At 42.1% G+C, this 20,290-nt stretch overlaps 1 protein-coding gene across 12 annotated transcripts in view; it reads right to left on the bottom strand.

Moving 5' to 3' along the window:
• Positions 1-696: 696 nt before the first annotated feature.
• SRD5A3 (steroid 5 alpha-reductase 3) overlaps positions 697-20,290 on the bottom strand; it is a 41,994-nt gene continuing 22,400 nt past the window's right edge. For 4 of the 12 annotated variants that reach the window (XM_078001507.1, XM_078001508.1, XM_078001501.1 and 1 more), the window contains 2 exons: positions 5,439-5,502; positions 1,766-2,045 (listed from right to left, as the gene is read on the bottom strand). In XM_078001507.1, coding sequence (XP_077857633.1) covers positions 1,961-2,045; positions 5,439-5,502 — 149 coding nt within the window. In that variant the 3' untranslated portion in view covers positions 1,766-1,960. 12 annotated transcript variants of the gene reach the window in all.

Genomic DNA, 20,290 nt, shown 5'->3' on the forward strand with positions numbered 1-20,290 from the left:
GAGTTCATCTGACTTTCTGCTCACTTCCTAGCGACTTTGAGTTCATTTACAGCCAAAGACAATAATGGGTCTGTAACTCACCAAGAATCCTTCAACCCAGGGCACTCCACCTCCCCCAATTATTGCCAAGTCTGGTTTAGGTCTGACAGCAACTGAGGCTCCACCCTCCATCCCCTCCATCTTCTCCGTCCTCCCCCAGGTTAGGGGAAATCCTCTCTCCATTGTCAAGTCAAAGTGTGAAGTTTGATGAAGCTACTCAGGGCAGAGAGGTGGTTGGAAATTAGGTGGGAGTGATACTCTTTCGTCAAATTAAGGCTTGGATATTACCAAGAAGTAGGATCAAAATTACATCAGCCAGAGAAATATAAATCCATTAGACTAGATGAGGATCTTTAAAATGAGAAAAAGTTGCAGCCATGGAGTAGAAGACCCTCTCATTCCCTCTTCCCAAACCTTGAGAGTAGAACTTCACCGCCATGAAAAGTCTATGGATGCTGAGACCTGTGCACCCCTTCTCCCTGAGGCAGGCCTACAGAATTGGGCATGAAACGGCAAAGGATGGCCTCTGCTTCCACCACCATCAGAAATGTTACATTTTCACCAGTGCACCATAATGTAGCAGTATCTCATTGTGAGGTATCACCTGGAGTTCTTCATCTCATGACCAAGAAAATTAAGGAGCGTGGATGCAAAGGGTGAAGTTGCAGCAAAAGTTTAATAAGCAAAGGAAGAAAGCTCTCCACAGTGGAGAGCGGACCCGGAAGAGGGTTGCTGTTTTTACAGGTGACTGCAAAGGCTTTTATAAGAAACTGGTGAGAGGCCGGGCGCGGTGGCTCAAGCCTGTAATCCCAGCACTTTGGGAGGCCGAGACGGGCGGATCACGAGGTCAGGAGTTCGAAACCATCCTGGCTAACACGGTGAAACCCCGTCTCTACTAAAAAATACGAAAAACTAGCCGGGCGAGGTGGCGGGCGCCTGTAGTCCCGGCTACTCGGGAGGCTGAGGCAGGAGAATGGCGTAAAAACCCGGGAGGCGGAGCTTGCAGTGAGCTGAGATCCGGCCACTGCACTCCAGCCTGGGCGACACAGCGAGACTCCGTCTCAAAAAAAAAAAAAAAAAAAAAAAAAAAAAAAAAGAAACTGGTGAGGACTGGGCATCTCATTTGCATAAGATATGAATTTCTGGTAGCTCCACCTCATCCTTCTAGTGTGAGTGTGGGCCCTTAGCTAAAGTTTTACTCCGTATTGCTTTGTTCCCTTTACTGCGCATGTGTTAGGGGATGGAATTTTCTACTGCATGCATATCTGGGCAAGTCATCTCTGTAGGCTTTTATATCTGTGTGGCTGTTGGATGTCTTAGGCAAGGCCCCCTGTGCAGATCTCCTTATCTGTGCCTGCAGCTTGATTTTTTCAGGCCGTTCTTTTGTTTGAAATAATTTAACCAAAGACCCACCCTAACTGATGCCTGAAAGGTTTCTTCCTTTCTCCTCTCGCAGTATCTTCCCTTGTAGACTACATCAATGTTGAAATGTTCTTGCTAAAAAGGATGCAGGGAGAAAGACAAAGTTATAAAGTAGGCATCCACAATTTTTCCATCTTGCCCCACTCCCCAGTCTAAATGAGGGGAAAAAAAATTGGCGGGGTCTCCAGCCCTGTCTGAAGTAGGCATCCAGTATTCTGCCAGGTCAATTGCTGCAATGGAAAGCATGACCTCAAGTTTTGTCAGATGCACCAAATTTTCAAGAGAAAAGCCAGAGAGCTGAATATTTGTGTGAAATTTCCTAATTTTTAAAAGTTGGCAATTGCATCAAATTAGGATTATACTCCACTAAATATAACATAAAATCGAAAAGAACATGCAGCATAAATGAGAGAGAAATGTTTTCCTTCATTAGAGGCAGTTCAGTGGCTCCACAGAGATCAGGGATCCAGGTTCCTTCCAGCCTTCTGCTCTATCATTCCTAGGGGGTGACCTTTATCTTCATGGCCCAGTGTGGCTGCAAGAGCTCTAGCATCCAACTTCCCAGCAGAAGGATGGAGGACTGGCTGGAAAAACAAGGAGACACAGGGTATGCTTCAGGTATGTTTTAAGGGAACTGCCGCAAAACACATCTGCTTCCATCTTATTGGCTAGAACTTAGCTGCATGGTGACAGCTAATTGCAAAGGAAGCTGGGAAATGTAGTCTCTATTTCAGAGGCGCTTTCTATAGGGAATAAAGGGAGAAAGACTCTTGAGGTCAGCAATTAATAGTCTGTGTCATAGTAACTATATCAGTCAGGGTTCTCCAGAGAAACAGAACCAATAGGAGGCATACGGCAAATCTGAAATCTTAGAAAAGACCAGCAGGCTGGAAACTCAAGCCAGATTTTTATATTACAGTCCTTCTCCAGGAAATCTCGGATTTTGCTCTTAAGGCTGTTAACTAATTAGAAGAGGCCTACCCACATTATTGACAGTAGACTCCTTAAAGTCAACTGGTTGTAGATATTATATCTGCAAAATATCTTCACAGCCACATCGTTATTAGTGCTGGAACAAACAACTGAGTCCCATAGCCTAACCAAGTTGACACATATAATTAACCATTACACTAATTCACAATTTTACAAAACTATGCATACAAAATAGTAGCTATCTATGAGCAGGGTATGACCTGCAGCCTGCCAGTTTGCAGTCCTTTCTTTGCATGTCAGAGCAAGGGATCTGGCCCTTTATATAGACCTACGATGTAATAATACCCTAACCACATACCCACCATACGACTGGAATCACACATACACTGCCACAAGAGGTCTGCAGTGAAGGTCCCAAAGTCCCAGACAGTATGTAGAGAAAGAGTCCTGTTTTTTGTTTGTGTTGCTTTTACCACTGTGCTGATGGAATGCTATCTGATAACACACTTTTCTGACTCCTTTCTGACTCAGAAAATTATTTTCACTGTAAAACCCAAACCTCAGTTGCTAGGTAGTGATTTAGAGTCACAGGAGGGGGCAGTGAGGGGAGAAGGCAGGGAGCTGGGGCTAAGAAAAAGCCCAGGGCTTTGGCAGCCTATAATCACCAACCATTTCACTCACCCTACTGGGTGAGACTCTTCTATACTCACCCCAGACAGTTCTTATCTGGTGCTCCTCTTTCAAAGCTGTCATGCTGTAAAGTTGTGTTGTCACTGATTTGTAAGAGCGGTTTATATATTGTGAATATTTATTTTTTCTTTCTTATAAGTATTGTAATTGGTTTTTCTAATTTTTAAAACATTGGTTGTGATGTCTTACACTGTAATTCTGTACAGGCTTACAGCTTTTCTGAGTCTATTTGAATAATATAAGTACTAGAAATGTGGCTAAAATGGGCCCATGAAAAGCATTGGGCCAGGCACAGTGGCTCCTGTCTGCAATCCCGGCACTTTGGAAGACTGAGGTGGGCAGATTGCTTGAGCTCAGGAATTTGAGACCAGCCTGGGCAACATGGTGAAATTCCATCTCTACAAAAAATTAAAAAAAAAAAAAAACAGCTGAGTATGGTGGCATGTGCCTGTAGTCTCTGCTACTTGGGAGGCTGAGGCAGGAAGATCACTTAAGCCCAGGAGATAGAGGCTGCAGTGAGATATAATTGTACCACTGTCCTCCAGCCTAGGTGACAGAGTGAGGAAAAAATAAAAATGAAAAGAAGGAAGAAAAAAAAGCATTGACACACTTCTTCTTCTTTTTTTTTTTTTTTTTGGAGACAGGGTCTCACTCTGTTACACAGGCTGGAGGGCAGTGACGTGATCACAGCTCACTCCCACGGTCAAGCGATCCTCCTGCCTCAGCCTCCTGCATGGCTGGGACTACCCACTTGCACCACCATGCCCAGCTAATTTTTAAATTCCTTTTAGAGACACAGTCTCACTGTATTGCCCAGGCTGGTACTGAACTCCTGGGCTCAAGTGATCTTCCTGCCTTCACCTCCCAAAGTGTTAGGATTACAGGTGTGAGCCACTGTGCCCAGCCAGCACACAAATTATATCGCCTAGAAATCGATAATTTCACTAAAAGCCAGAAGATAGAACTAAAATTATTTAGGGTAAATGTGTGTCTTGTATTTCTTAATTCAGCAACAAATTAGTTATGTTTATGCAAACATCATCATATAAAAATAAAAACAATTATAATTCAGTGGATCTTTTTTCGCTTTATGGGAAGCAGGTTTGGTTTATCTGGCTTCAGTGCTTTTCCCTGCTCTTTACTTTTCACGAGTAAGTCATCTTTATTGTCATTTTGTTTTTACTGCAAAGTTCATTGGAGTCATCATTTTTGAAGAAACCAAAAATAGATGAGGTGGGCCCATATTGTGGTGGCCATTTCTCTGATCTTTAGAAAAATAGTTCTCCATATTTGAAAACTAAGAATGCTCATAGAAGGACAATCTAACAGTCTTGCTATTTATAAGACACCTGAATTTGACTCCCATTTGAATGGATGTTTATCCCTGTCAAACTTATGCTTTGGACAGCAAAACACGTAATTTTTAAATTTTTGTTATTATTTTTGAGACAGAGTCCCCTCTTGTTGCTCAGGCTAGAGTGCAGCGGCATGATTACGGCTCACATCAGCCTCGACCTCCCAGGCTCAAGCTATCCTCCCACCTCAGCTTCCCAAGTAGCTGGGACTATAGGTACGTGGCACCATACCCAGCTAGTTTTTTTTCTATTTTTTGTAGAGATGAGGGTCTCACTACATTGCCGAGGCTGGTCTTGAACTCCTGGGCTCAAGCACTCCTCCTGCCTTGGCCTCCCAAAATGCTGGGATTACAGCCATGAGCCACTGTGTCCAGCCGAAACTCCTAATTTTAATGAGAATGGCATCCATTGAAGGCATCGTCCCCAATTGCTTTGTGACATCAGTCCTGGATCAAATGCAAACAGATTTTTCCTTATGACAAATTCTGCACTATAGCCCACAGTATTATATTGCTTTACTCTGTTTTTTTTGTTTCTTTCCCTGAGGTGGAGTCTCTCTCTGTCGCCCAGGGTAGAGTGCAGTGGCGCAATCTTGGCTCATTGCAACCTCTGCCTCCCGGGTTCAAGCGATTCTCCTGCCTTAGCTTCCTGAGTAGCTGGGACTATAGGCGTGCGCCATTACGCCCAGCTAATTTTTGTATTTTTAGTAGAGACGAGGTTTCATCACATTGGTCAGGCTGGTCTTGAACTCCTGACCTTGTGATCCTCCTGCTTCGGCCTCCCAAAGTGCTGGGATTATAGGCATGAGCCACCGCACCCGGCTATATTGCTTTACTCTTAACATAGATTAAATGCCTATTACCTGATAAATTTTGTATGGCACACATTCAGAACATGCATTTTCTTGCATCTCTTGCTCTTTTTCTACTCTCCTTAAGCATTCATAGGCATGCATTTTCTACTATGATGGCTTATAACAAAAATCTGTAATACTCTTACTTGTGGTCATTGCTGGCTATGTAATTCGCTGAGACCAGTGCAAAATGAAAATATGGGACCTCCTCTGTAAAAAACAGGAAAAAATACAGTTAAAGATACTAATGTAATAGGGATAATAGTGATACTGGAGTAACTACATGAGCTTAAACATTGCAAAACTAATAGCTGTGATGTCATAATTTTATATAATACAATAAACAATAATCATTTATTAATGTGATGTCCTGACTACTATATTTTTCTGGCTCATTTTTCTGCAAATTCATCAAAATTTATTCTTTTCATTTCACTTTCATTTTCAATAGATATGAAATTTATGTCACACAATTTCTTTACCAATAGATAAGACTGAAAGCAACACCAGCCAGTCTTGGGAAATATAAAATCACAAATAAATTTTGATAATTTTTCATTTTGTAAAGGATCTTTCTACTGATGCAGCTGTTAAGAGTGTTTCATAAACTGTGACAGCACTGATATAAATTTCTGATAAATTATTTTGAAATATAAATTTTAGTACTTCTAGAGTTGTTGGTTCTTGTGGAATAATTTTTCTAAAGGGACTTAACTCCTTAGACAACTCAGTTTTAAGTAAAAATCCCAATTTAATTTTAAGTATAAATTTATACAATGATATTTTAATGTTTCTGCAGACATAAGGAAATATTTCCTGAAACTTGTGGAGGTCTTACAAGAAACTGAAAGTGGCTTCATAATTTGTATATAATTCATAAGGCCTGTTTATGTATTCTGTCACTGACTCTTCAATTACAAGAAAAAAAAATGTTTAATTATCTTTCTGCTAAACAAGCTAAACAATTGGTTTGTACTTCCTAGGAAAATAGCATTCTTTTCTGTAGAATGTGACAATCTTTAAACTTAATTTCTGTTTCTAAGCCTGAGGTTATTTGCTTTGCAGTGTTGTAGTAGTTTTCAAAACTAGACATTCTCAATGCTTCAAGAATTCTAATAACCCCCTGCTATGCTACGACTATGTTCATGTATACACTTTTATTGTATACATGTTGTACTAATTTACTGACAAGTTAGCGGAATGAGTTCCTGTCCCAGTACTCAGGGTGGAGAGTTACTATTTGTGCAGGTGATGCAGGGCTAAGCTCTGGGAAGGGACAGGCGAGCTGGTCCCTTCTCAGGCGACCAGTGGGAGCACTGCTAGTTCTGGCAATGCCCATATGCAGAGCCCTTTCCTATCTTTGGAGCCACAGCCACCACTCTCCTGACTGTTACTTCTGCTGCTGCCACCATTACCACTGCAACTGGGCCCAGGTACTGGCTCAGCTGCACTCTGGACTGCCCTGAATCATGCACACATGCATGCCTTCCTGGCTGGGGTGTTTCCACTGCTCATGTGCATGCTTCATTGTCTCACTGGCTTCACTTGCCAAACACAAATTCAAAGATAAAATCACTAAGAATTCCAAGACAGCAACAGCAGAGGATTAAACCAAGCATGGGCCCCTTCTGAGAGTGCAACTGCACAGCATATGGTCCTATAAATAGTCTATTAGGTGTCAGGATTTGGACTTTTTGTAGAAGAGAGGATAAGGTGACAAGAAAATGATGGGCACTGACAGATTTCCTCCATGATCTTAACTTAAAGCAATAGGTTGTTGATAAATCTACATCATCTTCATACTGAAATGTATGCTCTTTGAGAGCAAGAATCTTGTCTTATGCAGCCCTGTATTCCCCATGGGACCTACCTCTGTGCCTTCCATATAGCAGATGTTAAGTACATTAGTTTGAACACATAAATTGCTATTCTTCGGTTTCAGAAGGGTAACGTGTAAAGAGTTGGGAACAGGTGGTCCTTTTATTTAAGGCATTAAACTGATCAAAACTGGTATAAAAAAATCTGATCTTCTTGTCTGATCCAGGAGGAGAAATATCATTAGTAAGCATTGTGTTTTCTGTGTTCTTTCCACAAATGTGCCCTGTATAAACTTCCTGAGTTTGGTAGAGGAGAATCCTGGTTTTGCTTGCACATACGGAACATGATGGATTTCATTTTTTCCCCTTTGTTTCTGTGTCTTAGAAGCAAAATCATAGAAGGAAACTCTATAGACAATTTCAGATGGAGGATGAAAAAGGATTGGAAGTACAATTTGGCCATGACAATTAGGTGAGAAAGGGTGATGAAACTTATTAACCTAATAAGCTAAAGTACTTAAAGTAATAAGAAGTAACTTATTAACCTAATAAGCTAAAGTCCATCCTTTTCCATCTATTACTATGGGCTACATTTTGCACTGAACATTATTTACGTTCACTGCATAAGGACAGAAAGGAGGGATAACATTATAGAGGAATGAGTTATTTCCCATTTACTGGATTACATGGTTCCTGTGGCATGAATTTTTTTTAACCTCAAAGATTTTACACAATCTACATGTCAAAAATTCCTGATTGGCTGGGCATGGTGGCTCACGCCTGTAATGCCAGCACTTTGGGAGGCCGAGGCTGGCGGATCACCTGAGGTCAGGAGTTCGAGGCCAGCCTGGCCAACATGGTGAAATCCTGTCTCTACTAATACAAAAATTAGTGGGGCATGGTGGCAAGTGCCTGTAATCTCAGTTACTCGGGAGGCTGAGGCAGGAGAATCGCTTGAACCCGGGAGACAGAGGTTGCACTGAGCCGAGATCCCACCACTGCACTCCAGTCTGGGCGTCTTGGGAAAAAAAAATTCATGATCACTAGTCATGCTATTAATTAATAGCAGATCACAGGATTATAGGTCTAGATGTGAGGAAGCAAGAAATCTCAAAGTGCTGATTTTTTTTTTTAAGTTTATGGGAAGAACAAATATTAAAGATCTCAGTCTCTAAAGACTAATCACTGTCTTCTTCACCAACAGGTCTTAATCTTAATATTTTGAAGGGTAAATATATTTATTCCAATTCCCACAAATGCTGTATTTCTCTAATAAAACCTGATAAAGGCTGGGTGTGGTGGCCCCTGCCTATAGTCCTAGCTACTCGGGAGACTGAAGTGGGAGGACAGCTTGAGCCCCAGGAGGTTGAGGCTGGTGTGAGCCGTAATTATGCCGTTGCACTCCAGCCTGGGTGACAGAGTGAGACCCTGTCTCAAAGAAAAAAAAAAAACCAAAAATCGAAAAACCTGACAAAAAGATGTGGATAAGATTGTAACAGTTTATGGATTCCCAGACAAGTATTTTGGCTTTCATTTTACTTCCTCTTTATGAGAATTGTTACCAGATTCTTGGTAATATAAATGCACAATTGGATGCATTTCACACGTGTCAATATAAACTGCATTCAATCTTTGAAAGAAAGATATTATTGCAATTCTGCAACAGAGTAAAGTAAGCCAGAGGACTAGTTACTTATGCAGATAACAGTAACAGAGTCATATTTTTAATAAATGTTGAGTGTCTGCTATATATCAGGCACTTTAATAGTGCTGGGGATATATCTGTGAACAACACAATAAAAACAAAAACAAAAATGTTTGCCCTCATGTAGCTCACATTACATTGAGGAAACACAAGCAAAAAAAATGTACCTAAGTGTGTTGGAGGCCAAAAGGTTGAGGGTCATGATCAACTCAGTATACCACTGGAGGCTATATGAGTAAACAGCAAACTTTCTCATAAACGCAGAATGTTGGCAAACTGACAAACTGCGTCTGCCACTAGAAGGAATGCTGAGAGCAGTCATGCCCCAAGCACAGTGTTTATTGTGATTAGGTACATCTGAAGCCTATTAGTAATAATATGAATCTGTGATCAATTAAACAGCTGACCAATCGTTACCTCCTCCTCCCTGCTCTTTCTACCCAATAAATAAGAAGGGCTGTGAAAACTCAGGGACTGCCTTTGCTCACTAGAAGCAGGGAGCTCTCTTCTTTCCTGGTTCCCCTTCCTTTAAAATAGTTTCTTTTGTCTTAAGTTGACATTTCTACATCCGTCCCTTCCTTCAGTCTTGTAATGACAGTCTCAAGCAGTATTAGTGGCAGTCAGTCACGTAAGTGAAAAAGTACATTGTAGAGGTTTATTTCTACAGAACAAACCACCTTCAAAACCAGGTGACTCAAAACAGTAAGTATTTATTATTGCTCACTAGAGCAAATGGAAAGGAAAATGGAAATGTGTGTGCGATAGAGAGAGAGGAAGAGGAAGAGAGAGGGAGAGGTACAAGGGGGTTGGGTTGCAATTTTAAATAAGGGGATCACCTTATTGAGAAGGCAGCTGTGGTATGCAGCCTCTTTGATGGTCCCCAGTAGTCTGAATTTCCTGGGCTTCTTTGAGTATCCTCTTTCTTTGAGTATGGGCTGGACCTAGTAACTCCTTTCTAACAAAGAGAATATGGCAAAAGTGACAAGACTTTTCCAAGATTAAGTTATAATGAGATTGTCTTCCTTTGTGGGCGCCCTTGCTTGCTTTAATTTCCAAGATTAAGTTATAAAGAGATTGTCTTCCTTTGTGGGCGCCCTTGCTTGCTTGCTCTGATGGAAGCTGGGTACCATGTTGTGAGATGCTCTATGCAGAGGTCCCTCCATAGAGGCAAGGAGCTGAAGGAGGCCCCAGCCAATGAGGGGCCCTTTTCTTTTCTTTCTTTCTTTCTTTTTTTTCTTTTTCTTTTTTTTTTTTTTTGAGACAGGGTCTCCCTTTGTTACCCAGGCTGGAGTACAGTGGGGTTATCTTGACTCACTGCAACCTCTACCTCCTGGGCTCAAGAGATCCTCCCACCTCAGCCTCCCAAGTAGTTGGGACTACAGGTGCAAGCAACCACACCTGGCTAATTTTTGTATTTTTTGTAGATGTGGGGTTTCGCCATGTTCCCCAGGCTGATCTTGAACTCCTGAGCTCAAACAATCCACCTGCCTTGGCCTCCGAAAGTGCTGAAATTACAGGTGTGAGCCACTGTGCCTGGCCTGGAACTAGGGCCTTTAGTTCAAGAGCCCATGGGGAACTGAACCCCACTAACAACCATGTGAGTGGGCTTGAAGGTGGGTCCTCCCTCAGGAGAGCAAGAGCCCTGGGGACATCTTGACTGCAGAGAATCCTTGAGGCCGAGGCACCCAGCTAAGTTGTACCTGGAATCCTGACCCCAGAAACAATGAGATAATAGATGTTTTTAGATCCTAAGACTTGGAGTCTTAGGGGACTAAAGACTGTTACACAGCAGTAGATAACTAATACAGTGATGTTTGAACAAAGACTTGAAGAAGCTGAGTGAGAAGGCCATGTGGCTGTCTTGGAGAAGTGCATTCCAGGCAGAGGAAAAGCCAGTGCAGAGACACTGAAGCATGGCATGACTGATGTGTATAAGGAGTATCATATACATGATCATCTACAGTCCACTGAGGAGAACAGCAGACGAGGTAACGTGTATGACTGGAGGCCACAGCATATTGGGCCTAGTGGGTTATTAGAACTTTAGCCTTACTCCGAGAGAAATTGGCAGCTGTGTTGCAGGGTTTGCCGACAGTAGTGGCATGATCTCATTTATGTTTGTGAAAGATCACTCTAGCTTGTGTTGAGAATTGTCTGTAAGGTATAAGGGGGAAAGCAGAGAGCTCACTTAGTCGGTTGCAGTAATCTAGGCAAGAAATGAATGAAAATCACGATGGTAGTTAGTAGAAAGATGATAACAGAGGTAGATTCTGGACATGCTCTAAACGTACACCCACTCATTTCTGGATTGTGAAAGAAAGAAGAGTCAAGGAAGACTCCATGGCTTTTGGTTCGAGTAAGTGAAAAAACAGGAAGAATGTAGGTGGCTCAGGTGCGGGGAAGAGGAAAATCAGAAATTCACCTTTAATCATGTCGAACTTAAGAACAGCTAGTGCTGTTCAAGTCAAGTAGAGCTGTTAAGTAGGCAACTGGATATATGAGTCTAGAGGTCAGGGTGATGTCTGGGCTGAATATATAAATTTAGGAGTTGTCAGCATATAAATAGTGTTTAAAATTATGAGACTGAATGAGTTCACCAAGTATTGATAAAGAAAGGGACCCAGGACTGAGAACTGGGGCAATTCAACATTCAGACATCAGAAAACAGAAGAGATCAGCAGAGGAACCTGGGAAGGAACAGCCAGGGAGGTAGGAGGAAAATCCAGTGTAATGTCTCAGAACCAATTAAAGAACGCATCTTAAATGAGGTAACCAACTGCTACTATGCTGGGATGAACACTGAGAAACAACTGTCAGGTTTAGCAGTGTGGTCATTGGAGACCTTTTCAAGAGCAGTTTAATAAAGTTCTGAGAGCTAAAAATATAAAAATAAAAAAAGTGACTATAGGGGGTTTAGCAGTGGGAGGGAAGGACTGATGTTAGAACAGACTAATCTTTCCAGGAGCTTTGCTGCCAAGGAACTAGTGAAATCAGGTGGTATCTGGTGAGGGAAATGGAGTTAGGTTTTAAAAAGATATTTGGGGCCAGGCTCGGTGGCTCATGCCTGTAATCCCAGCACTTTGGAAGGCCATGGCAGGTGGATTACTTGAGGTCAGGAGTTTGAGACCAGCCTGGTCAACATGGTGAAACCCCATCTCTACTAAAAATATGAAAATTAGCTGGGCGTGGTGGCACACTCCTATAATCTCAGTTAGTCGGGAGGCTGAGGCAGGAGAATCACTTGAACCTGGGAGTGGAGCTTGCAGTGAGCTGGGATCACACTACTGCACTCCAGCCTGGGCGACATAATAAGACTCTGTCTCAAAAAAATAAATAAGTAAAATAAATATCAAGATATCTGGGCCTGGCGCGGTGACTCACACCTGTAATCCCAGCACTCTGGGAGGCTGAGGTGGGTGGATAACCTGAGGTCGGGAGTTCGAGATCAGCCTGACTAACATGGAGAAACCCCGTCTCTACTAAAAATACAAAATTAGCCCCGCGCGATGGCGCATGCCTGTAATCCCAGCTACTCGGGAGGCTGAGGCAGGAGAATCACTTGAACCTGGGAGGCAGAGGTTGCAGTGAGTCAAGATCACGCCATTGTGCTCCATCCTGGACAACAAGAGCAAAACTGTCTTTAAAAAAAAAAAAAAAAAAAAAAAATTTGGGCCAGGCACAGTGGCTCATGACTGTAATCCCAACACTTTGGGAGGCCAAGGCGGCCCAATTGCTTGAGCCCAGGAATTCAAGACCAGCCTGGGCAACACAGTGAAACCCCGTCTCTACAAAAAATACAAAAATTAGCCCGGTGTGATGGTGTGCACCTGTAATTCCAGCCACTCAGGAAGGTGAGGCAGGAGAATCACCTCAACCCAGAGAGGTCAAGTCTGCAGTGAGTTGTGATCATGCCACTGCACTCCAGCCTCGGTGACAGAAGGGGACCCTGTCTCAAAAACAGATTTATCTTCTGATGGGAAAGTGGGAATGTTGAGAAGAGGGCAAAAAATTGATATAATAGAGGGAAGAATGCTCAATGTCCTTAAGTAGGTGAAAAGGAATCCAATCTAGCGCCCAAGAGGGCTGAGTTTTGGGTAGAAATTCAAAGTTTGTTTACAGTTTCAGGAAAAAAAATGTAAATGGACGAAATGAACAAGAAATATTACTGATGTCTTATCTAGTAGTCTCTTCAAGTTATTATCTGTATCTTTCATTGTCTTTGAGGTATTTTACAACTCTGTAAGTGGCAGACAACTGATAGAAATGCAAATAATTCTTTTCCATAGACATATAGTGAATTTTGCCCAGTGGAGGCACAGTTGATTACCCTCCCCCATTATAGAGGCCAGTTGTGCATCTGTTAAGCAAATTCATTTTGACATGCCTCATATCTATATATGTTTCTGTTTTTAGGATTATTTTTTAAACTAGTTCCAACATCTTAGTGGTTCCTTTATTAGTGAGTTAAGTAAAATCTTTGGCACATGTTCATTTTATATTTATATGAGAATTTATATGAGAAACTTTTTTTTTTCTTTAAAAAAAAAAGAGGCCAGGTGCAGTGCATGTAATCCCAGCACTTTGGGAGACTGAGATGGGGAGATCGCTTGAGGCCAGGAGTGCAAGACCAGCCTGGGCAACATAGCAAGACATTGACTCTACCAAAAAAAAAAAAAAAGGATTCTTCAACTTCAACAATAATAACACGAGGGAAGGTAATGCACACAGACACAGATGCTTAGGTGGGTGGAAGTGGTGGTGCCAACCAGTGCAAGTCCTTTCCAATAGCTTCACTTTTCTGAGAAAAGAAGAGATGTAAAATAGTTAGGAGAGTGGCAAATGGACTAGAGAATTTTAATATGACTGCAGCATTAAAAGCCACTTGAGGCCAAGCAAAGTGGCTCATGCCTGTAATCCCAGCACTATGGGAGGCCAACGCTGGCAGATCACCTAAGGTCAGGAGTTTGAGATCAGCCTGGCCAACATGGTGAAACCCCGTCGCTACTAAAAATACAAAAATTAGCCAGGCGTTGTGACGCTTGACTGTAATCCCAGCTACTTGGGAGGCTGAGGTAGGAGAATTGCTTGAACCCGGGAGGCAGATGCTGCAGTGAGCGGAGATCATACCACTTCACTCCAGCCTGGGTGACAGAGGGAGACTCTGTCTCAAAAAAAAAAAAAAAAAAAAAAAAAGCCACTTGCGGTTAGTGTCATGAATTTAAAGTAAGCTGTTAATGTACTGAATTTCTCCAGGCACAGTTCAACTGCATGGGTGCACACACAAAGGAGGGAGGGTTGAATTAACCAGGATTTTGGCTTTGGTAAGTGGGTAGGCAAAAGCAATGTAAGGAGGCAAGAGAGTTGGGGATATATATAAAGGACTGATTATAATGATTTACTAGGAATTTAATCCAGGTAAGGAGGTAAGAGAAGATTCATGAGAAATGAATGACAGTGAAAATGTGATGAGATCAAAAGACTGGAGATCCCAGTAGAGTTGACAGATTGTTGGATTTGCAGTACTAAAACAATGAGCTGGAAAGGCAGGTGTTAGTAGTCAGAAAGGAAGAAAACAACACTATTTCTGTTTGGGGTCGGCATTCTAGCATCTGAACAGACATTCTATTGTTCGAGGATCACTTACCTGCTAACCACCACACTCCCCTTTTTGTGTGTAGGAGGACAGATGTTTTGCATGGAGTGCTTACTTATTCCTTCTAGTCTCTCTCAATGTGATGATTCCATGCAATCAAGTTTTTTTGTTTTGTTTTGTTTTTTCAAGAGTGAACAAAATCTGCAGACAGGCAGGCAGCATGATGAGCAGGGTCTCTGTGGAAGGTTGTGCAGTTTGTACACTGCACAAGGGACACCGGGCTGAGATCCATCCCAAACTCTGCTCACTGACTGTGGCCCCATCACCAGTTGACATTTTTGGCCCACAAAGACTCATGCCCTGCCACCATGGGGCTGTTCCTTGGGTCATGCCTTTTCTACTTCCCAGAAAGGTGCTGCGTAGGCCAGCGAGCTCTGATAAAGACTGCATATGCACCATGAGGTTTAAGCCAGAGGGCTGGGCTTGAGGGAGATGTGCCCTTTTGTTGAAAAAATCCCTTGTGGACTTGTATCCTCAGATTGCTTCAAGCATTCAGTCTTTTTGAATGAAGAGACCCGATATTATACTTTCTCAATTATATGTATAAAGTAGCTCTTGACATAATAGTTTCATTGGGATAATTAGGTTTTACTTCTCCCAAAACCAATACTTGGCTTTCTAGATCACTGCTATTTGAGAAAAACGGTGAGGTATCATATGCATTATTTATGGATCACTGGTCTCTCCACTGTTTCTTGTCTATCAGGAAAATCTTAGATTAGACTAATATATTTATGAAAAACCAGTTGAATATTTTGTTTTGTTTTGTTTTTTCCCCTGATAAGTAATGTGAAAGAGTGGGCAGAAGTTGCTTAAATAGTTTACAGGGGTAAAGAAATTCGACTTGCTCATTTACTGTTTTATGGTCTTCTTTAATATATCAGCTCATTTTGAGAGATCTCACTTATCAATGGTTCTTGAGTTTTCAGGCACCTTATGCAAATGTTGCAGTCTCCTTAAACCAGATATCTATTAAGCTACATACAGAAATATCTGCAAAGGTTTTTTTTTTTGTGTGTGTGTGTGTGTGTGTGTGTGTGTGTGTGTGTGTAGGAATTCTAGCAATAACCACTCATTGAAGTAAAAATCTAATACAGGGCACAGCTTTCTAGAGACAAAATAATCCATGTTAGAGTAAGCAAATGTTAGTGTGTAGGATGAGCTTCACAAAAACAAAGGCCATTTTCAGCACACTTTTAGTCAGTAGTTAATCAAGGGAAGGCTGCTAATGAGGTAGTTCAATGTCATTTCCCCTGACTTAATGGTAGTAGAAAATGAAAGATTAAGGCTATTTAAGCCAACAGGAAAATCATGAATCTCTACCTTTAAGCTATTTCTGGGTCCTTGTGAAGAATCTGCAAAATCCCTGATGCTCTCCCTCTAGGCACATGGAATATTTTCACCAACACAAAAAACAGTGCTGATTCTGACACCGCAAGCACTGCTCAATTCTCATTTATTTCCTACTGGTGACGCTTTCACCAAAGGCCATGCTACGTTGTTCTGAACCCCTTTCAGGCCATCACTATTTCCTCTTTTATCTTTGCCTAGAAATGTGATGTTTGGGCAAAGAAGGAAAAGGGAAAGTAAGAAACAGGGATGAGTGGGAGAGAGACAGCAGGAAACAGGGGTGGGAAACTGGACACTGCAGCTTTCTCACAACCCCTGACAGGGTGCGTCATCGGATGCTCATTATTTTACTTAAGAGTACAATGAGATTCCAGAACATCAGCCAAATCTCTAGTCTAACCTGGGCATAAAATTGCATGCTGAAATAAAATACATTTTTCTCCAAATAATTTATTAAAAATTACACTTGATATTCGTGTGGAAATTAAGACCAAATTGCAATATGCTTTCCATTTCCAATGTACAAAGAGTTTTGTTCCTGACAAGGACAAATTCTAAATGGTAAGTAAAATAAATATGGCATTTATTTAAGTAGTGTGAGCCACAGGTTAATCTTAAGTGGTGTTTGGTTGATGGGAGAGAAAATGCTCCATCAGAATTGTTATAAGAACTTTCAAATGTGCTTGACATGCATTCGGGAGTGGTGACTTACACCTGTAATCACAGCACTTTGGGAGGCCGAGGCAGGTGGATCACCTGAGATCAGGAGTTCGAGACCAGCCTGGCCATCATGGTGAAACCCCATCTCTACTAGAAATACAAAAATTAGCCAGGTATGGTGGCAGGCGCCTGTAATCCCAGCTACTTGGGAGGCTGAGGCAGGAGAATTGCTGGAACCCAGAAGGCAGAGGTTGCAGTGAGCCAGGATCCCACCACTGCACTCCAGTCTGGGTGAGAGAATGAGACTCTGTCTCAAAAAAAAAAAAAAAAAAGAATCTTAGTTTAACGGTTTCGGGTTATAGCTCCAGGGATGGGGGGTGGGGATGATTGACTATGCATTTGATATGTATCTTATTAATCATAAGGTTCTTTCCCCCATAGCAAAGTACATATAAATGCAAAGCTTTAGTGCTTAGCTGACTGTAATAGGACATCTTCGTAAAAGGAATACACTTAACACCTCAGCCAATAAGCCAGAGAATCTTATGCTGCACAAATGTGCAGTTTTAATGTGTTGCTCAGGCTATAGTATTATTTTTAAGTTTTTGGTTTTGTTTTATACCATGCATTTATTTCCCTCTGAATGAATCACAGGTACTTTCTTTAACATAAACTATTTTAAGTATAAACTGTATTCCTGAATATTTTCAGATGCATTCTGCTAGTTCAAGTAAACTCACACAGACATTAATCCAATTTGAATAACTACATATGAATGAGGCTACAGTATTATTCAATCCGGAGTGTGTCACTTCCGTTCATGAAGGCTTGCTATGCATAAATATAAAAATATTTTTTCTTCTGATGCTTTCACTTTTGAAGTACTCCCTACAAGGGACTTAAAAAAAATTAAAGAGCTTTCAAAGTGTTCTGTTAGGCTATGATTTGAGGGGGAGATGAATGGAAATGGCTAATGATAGTTATTTAACTGGAGATATTTGTGGTAACATGCGAAAGTATAAACGAACTCCAACAAACTCATTTTTCCCTGAAACTTTTGGTGGAAAATTATATATTATTTTGAGACAGGGTCTTGCTCTGTTGCCCACGCCAGGCTGGAGTGCAGTGGCATGACCTCGGCTCACTGTACCCTTGACCTCCTAGGCTCAAGCGATTTTCCCATTTCAGCCCACTCCCAAATATCTGGGACTACAGACATGTACCACCACTCTTGGCTAATTTTTATATTTTTTCGTGGAGATAGGGTTTCACCATGTTGCCCAGGCTGGTCTCGAATTCTTGGACCCACGCAATCTGCCCATCTTGGCCTCCCAAAGTGCTGGATTACAGATGTGAGCCATTGCACCCAGCCTATTATTTTGAAAGGTTATTCTGCCTTTACTGAAATGCAACAAACGGTTATTGAGCACCTACTATATTATTATATAGTCCATTCCTACTAGGCTACCGCAGCCATTGATGACCTTATCTCTTCCTTTGTGTGTGTGTGTGTGTGTGTCTGTGAAGCTGTTTGTATATTTTTGGTTAGTTTGCTTGCGAAGCAGCTTGGAGAAGTTTCATCCACTTTTTTTTTTTTTTTTTTTTTTGAGATGGAGTCTCGCTCTGTTGCCCAGGCTGCAGTGCAGTGGCACCATCTCAGCTCACTGCAAGCTCTGCCTCCCGGGTTCACGCCATTCTCCTGCCTCAGCCTCCCGAGTAATTGGGACTACAGTCACCCGCCACTGCGCCCGGCTAATTTTTTGTATTTTTAGTAGAGATGGGGTTTCACCATGGTCTCGATCTCTTGATCACGTGATCCGCCCACCTCGGCCTCCCAAAGTGCTGGGATTACAGGCGTGAGCCGCCGTGCCCGGCCCCTTTCATCTACTTTTTATCAGTTTGTTGGTTTTATAAAGCATCTCAGAAAGTGGACCCAGAAATCGCAGATCTGCCATTAGTATTTATTCTTTAAAGACACTTTGGAGATTCATTTTCTTGAGTGGCACTGCCATGCTCATTCAGTGAAAACCTGTGGGGTATAGAAATGGAACGGAGAGTTTTAAACAGCTCTGCCGAAACAGTACTTTGGGTTCCATACTTCACTGTCCTTAGGCATTGAAACCATCACCTGGTTTGCATTCTTCATGACTGAGGTTAACTTAAAACAAAAATGGTAGGAAAGCTTTTCTATGCTTCGGGTAAGAGACAAATTTGCTTTTGTAGAATTGGTGGCTGAGAAAGGCAGACAGGGCCTGACTAAAGAAGACATTTGTCACCACTAGCCACCAAGTGAAGTTGTGGAACCCAAAGGTGACAGCCATGGAAACGTAGATCATCAGTTCTGCTAAGTAGTTAGGGGAAGAAACATATTCAAACCAGTCTCCAAATGGGATCCTGTGGTTACAGTGAATGACCACTCCTGAAAGGGTAAAAGAAGATCTCATAAGCATTTAAAGGTTTGAAAAGAAAGTTTCACCACTTCACTCCCAAATCATTTACAGAAACTGTTTTTATTTTTTTGAGACACAGTCTTGCTCTGTTGTCCAGGCTGGAGTGCAGTGGTGCAGTCATGGCTCACTGTAGTCTCATCCTTCCAGGCCCAGGCAATCCTCCCATCTCAAACTCCCCAGTGGCTAGAACCACAGGTACGCACTACCATGCCTGGCTCATTTTTTGACTTTTTTGTAAAGACAGGGTCTGCCTATGTTGCCCAGGTTGGTCTCAAACCGCTGGACTCAAGTGATCCTCCCACCTCAGCCTCCCAAAGTGCTGGGATTACCAGTGTGAGCCAACCTGCCCAGCCCAGAAACTCTTATTTAGAAGAGTATCATAGATGTGTGTAAACCACCATCCTGTCACACTTCTGTCAGTCTATTACATATTGAAGAGTCATCTGCTTAGGTTAAATTGTCAACTGTCAATAAGCACAAGAGAAAAGCCAGTTACTCCAGCAATCCTCCAAGCTACTACTTAAGAGCTCAGACTACTCCAGAGTCAGACTGCACAAGTTTAAATCCTGGCTCTCCCACTTACTAGCTGTGTAACTTTAGATAAATTGCTTAACCTCTTTGTGCCTTAGTTTCCTCCTCTGTAAAATGAAGACTGGTCTGTCATCTCATGTCGGCATTATGAAGCTGTATGTAAAGCACTCAGAACAGAGCCTGGGACAAAGTAAGTACTTGATAAATATTAAAACTATTCAATTTTTTGGCCGGACGCGGTGGCTCATGCTTGTAATCCTAGCACTTCGGGAGACTGAGGTGGGTGGGTCACCTGAGGTCAGGAGTTCGAAACCAGCCTGGCCAACATGATGAAACCCCATCTCTACTAAAAATATAAAAATTAGCCAGGTGTGGTGGCACATGCCTGTAATCCCAGCTACTTGGGAGGCTGAGGCATGAGAATCGCTTGAACTCAGGAGGCGGAGGTTGCAGTGAGCTGAGGTGGCGCCACTGCACTCCAGCCTGGGTGACAGAGTGAGAGTCTGTCTCAAAATAAATAAATAAAATAAAATAAAATAAATAATAGGCCAGGCACAGTGGCTCACGCCTGTAATTGGGGCACATTTTATTAAAATAAAATAAATAAAACTATTCAATTTTTTTTTTTTTTGAGACAGAGTCTAGCTCTGTCACCCCAGCTGGAGTGCAGTGGCACGATCTCGGCTCACTGCAACTTCTGCCTCCCAGGTTCAAGTGATTCTAGTGCCTCAGCCTCCCAAGTAGCTGGGACTACAGGTGCCCACACCACTACACCCAGCTAATTTTTGTATTTTTAGTAGAGACGGGGTTTCACCATGTTGGCCCGGCTGAT

Source organism: Macaca mulatta, chromosome 5 (genome assembly GCF_049350105.2).
Source record: "Macaca mulatta isolate MMU2019108-1 chromosome 5, T2T-MMU8v2.0, whole genome shotgun sequence".
Classification (NCBI taxonomy): Eukaryota; Metazoa; Chordata; class Mammalia; order Primates; family Cercopithecidae; genus Macaca; species Macaca mulatta.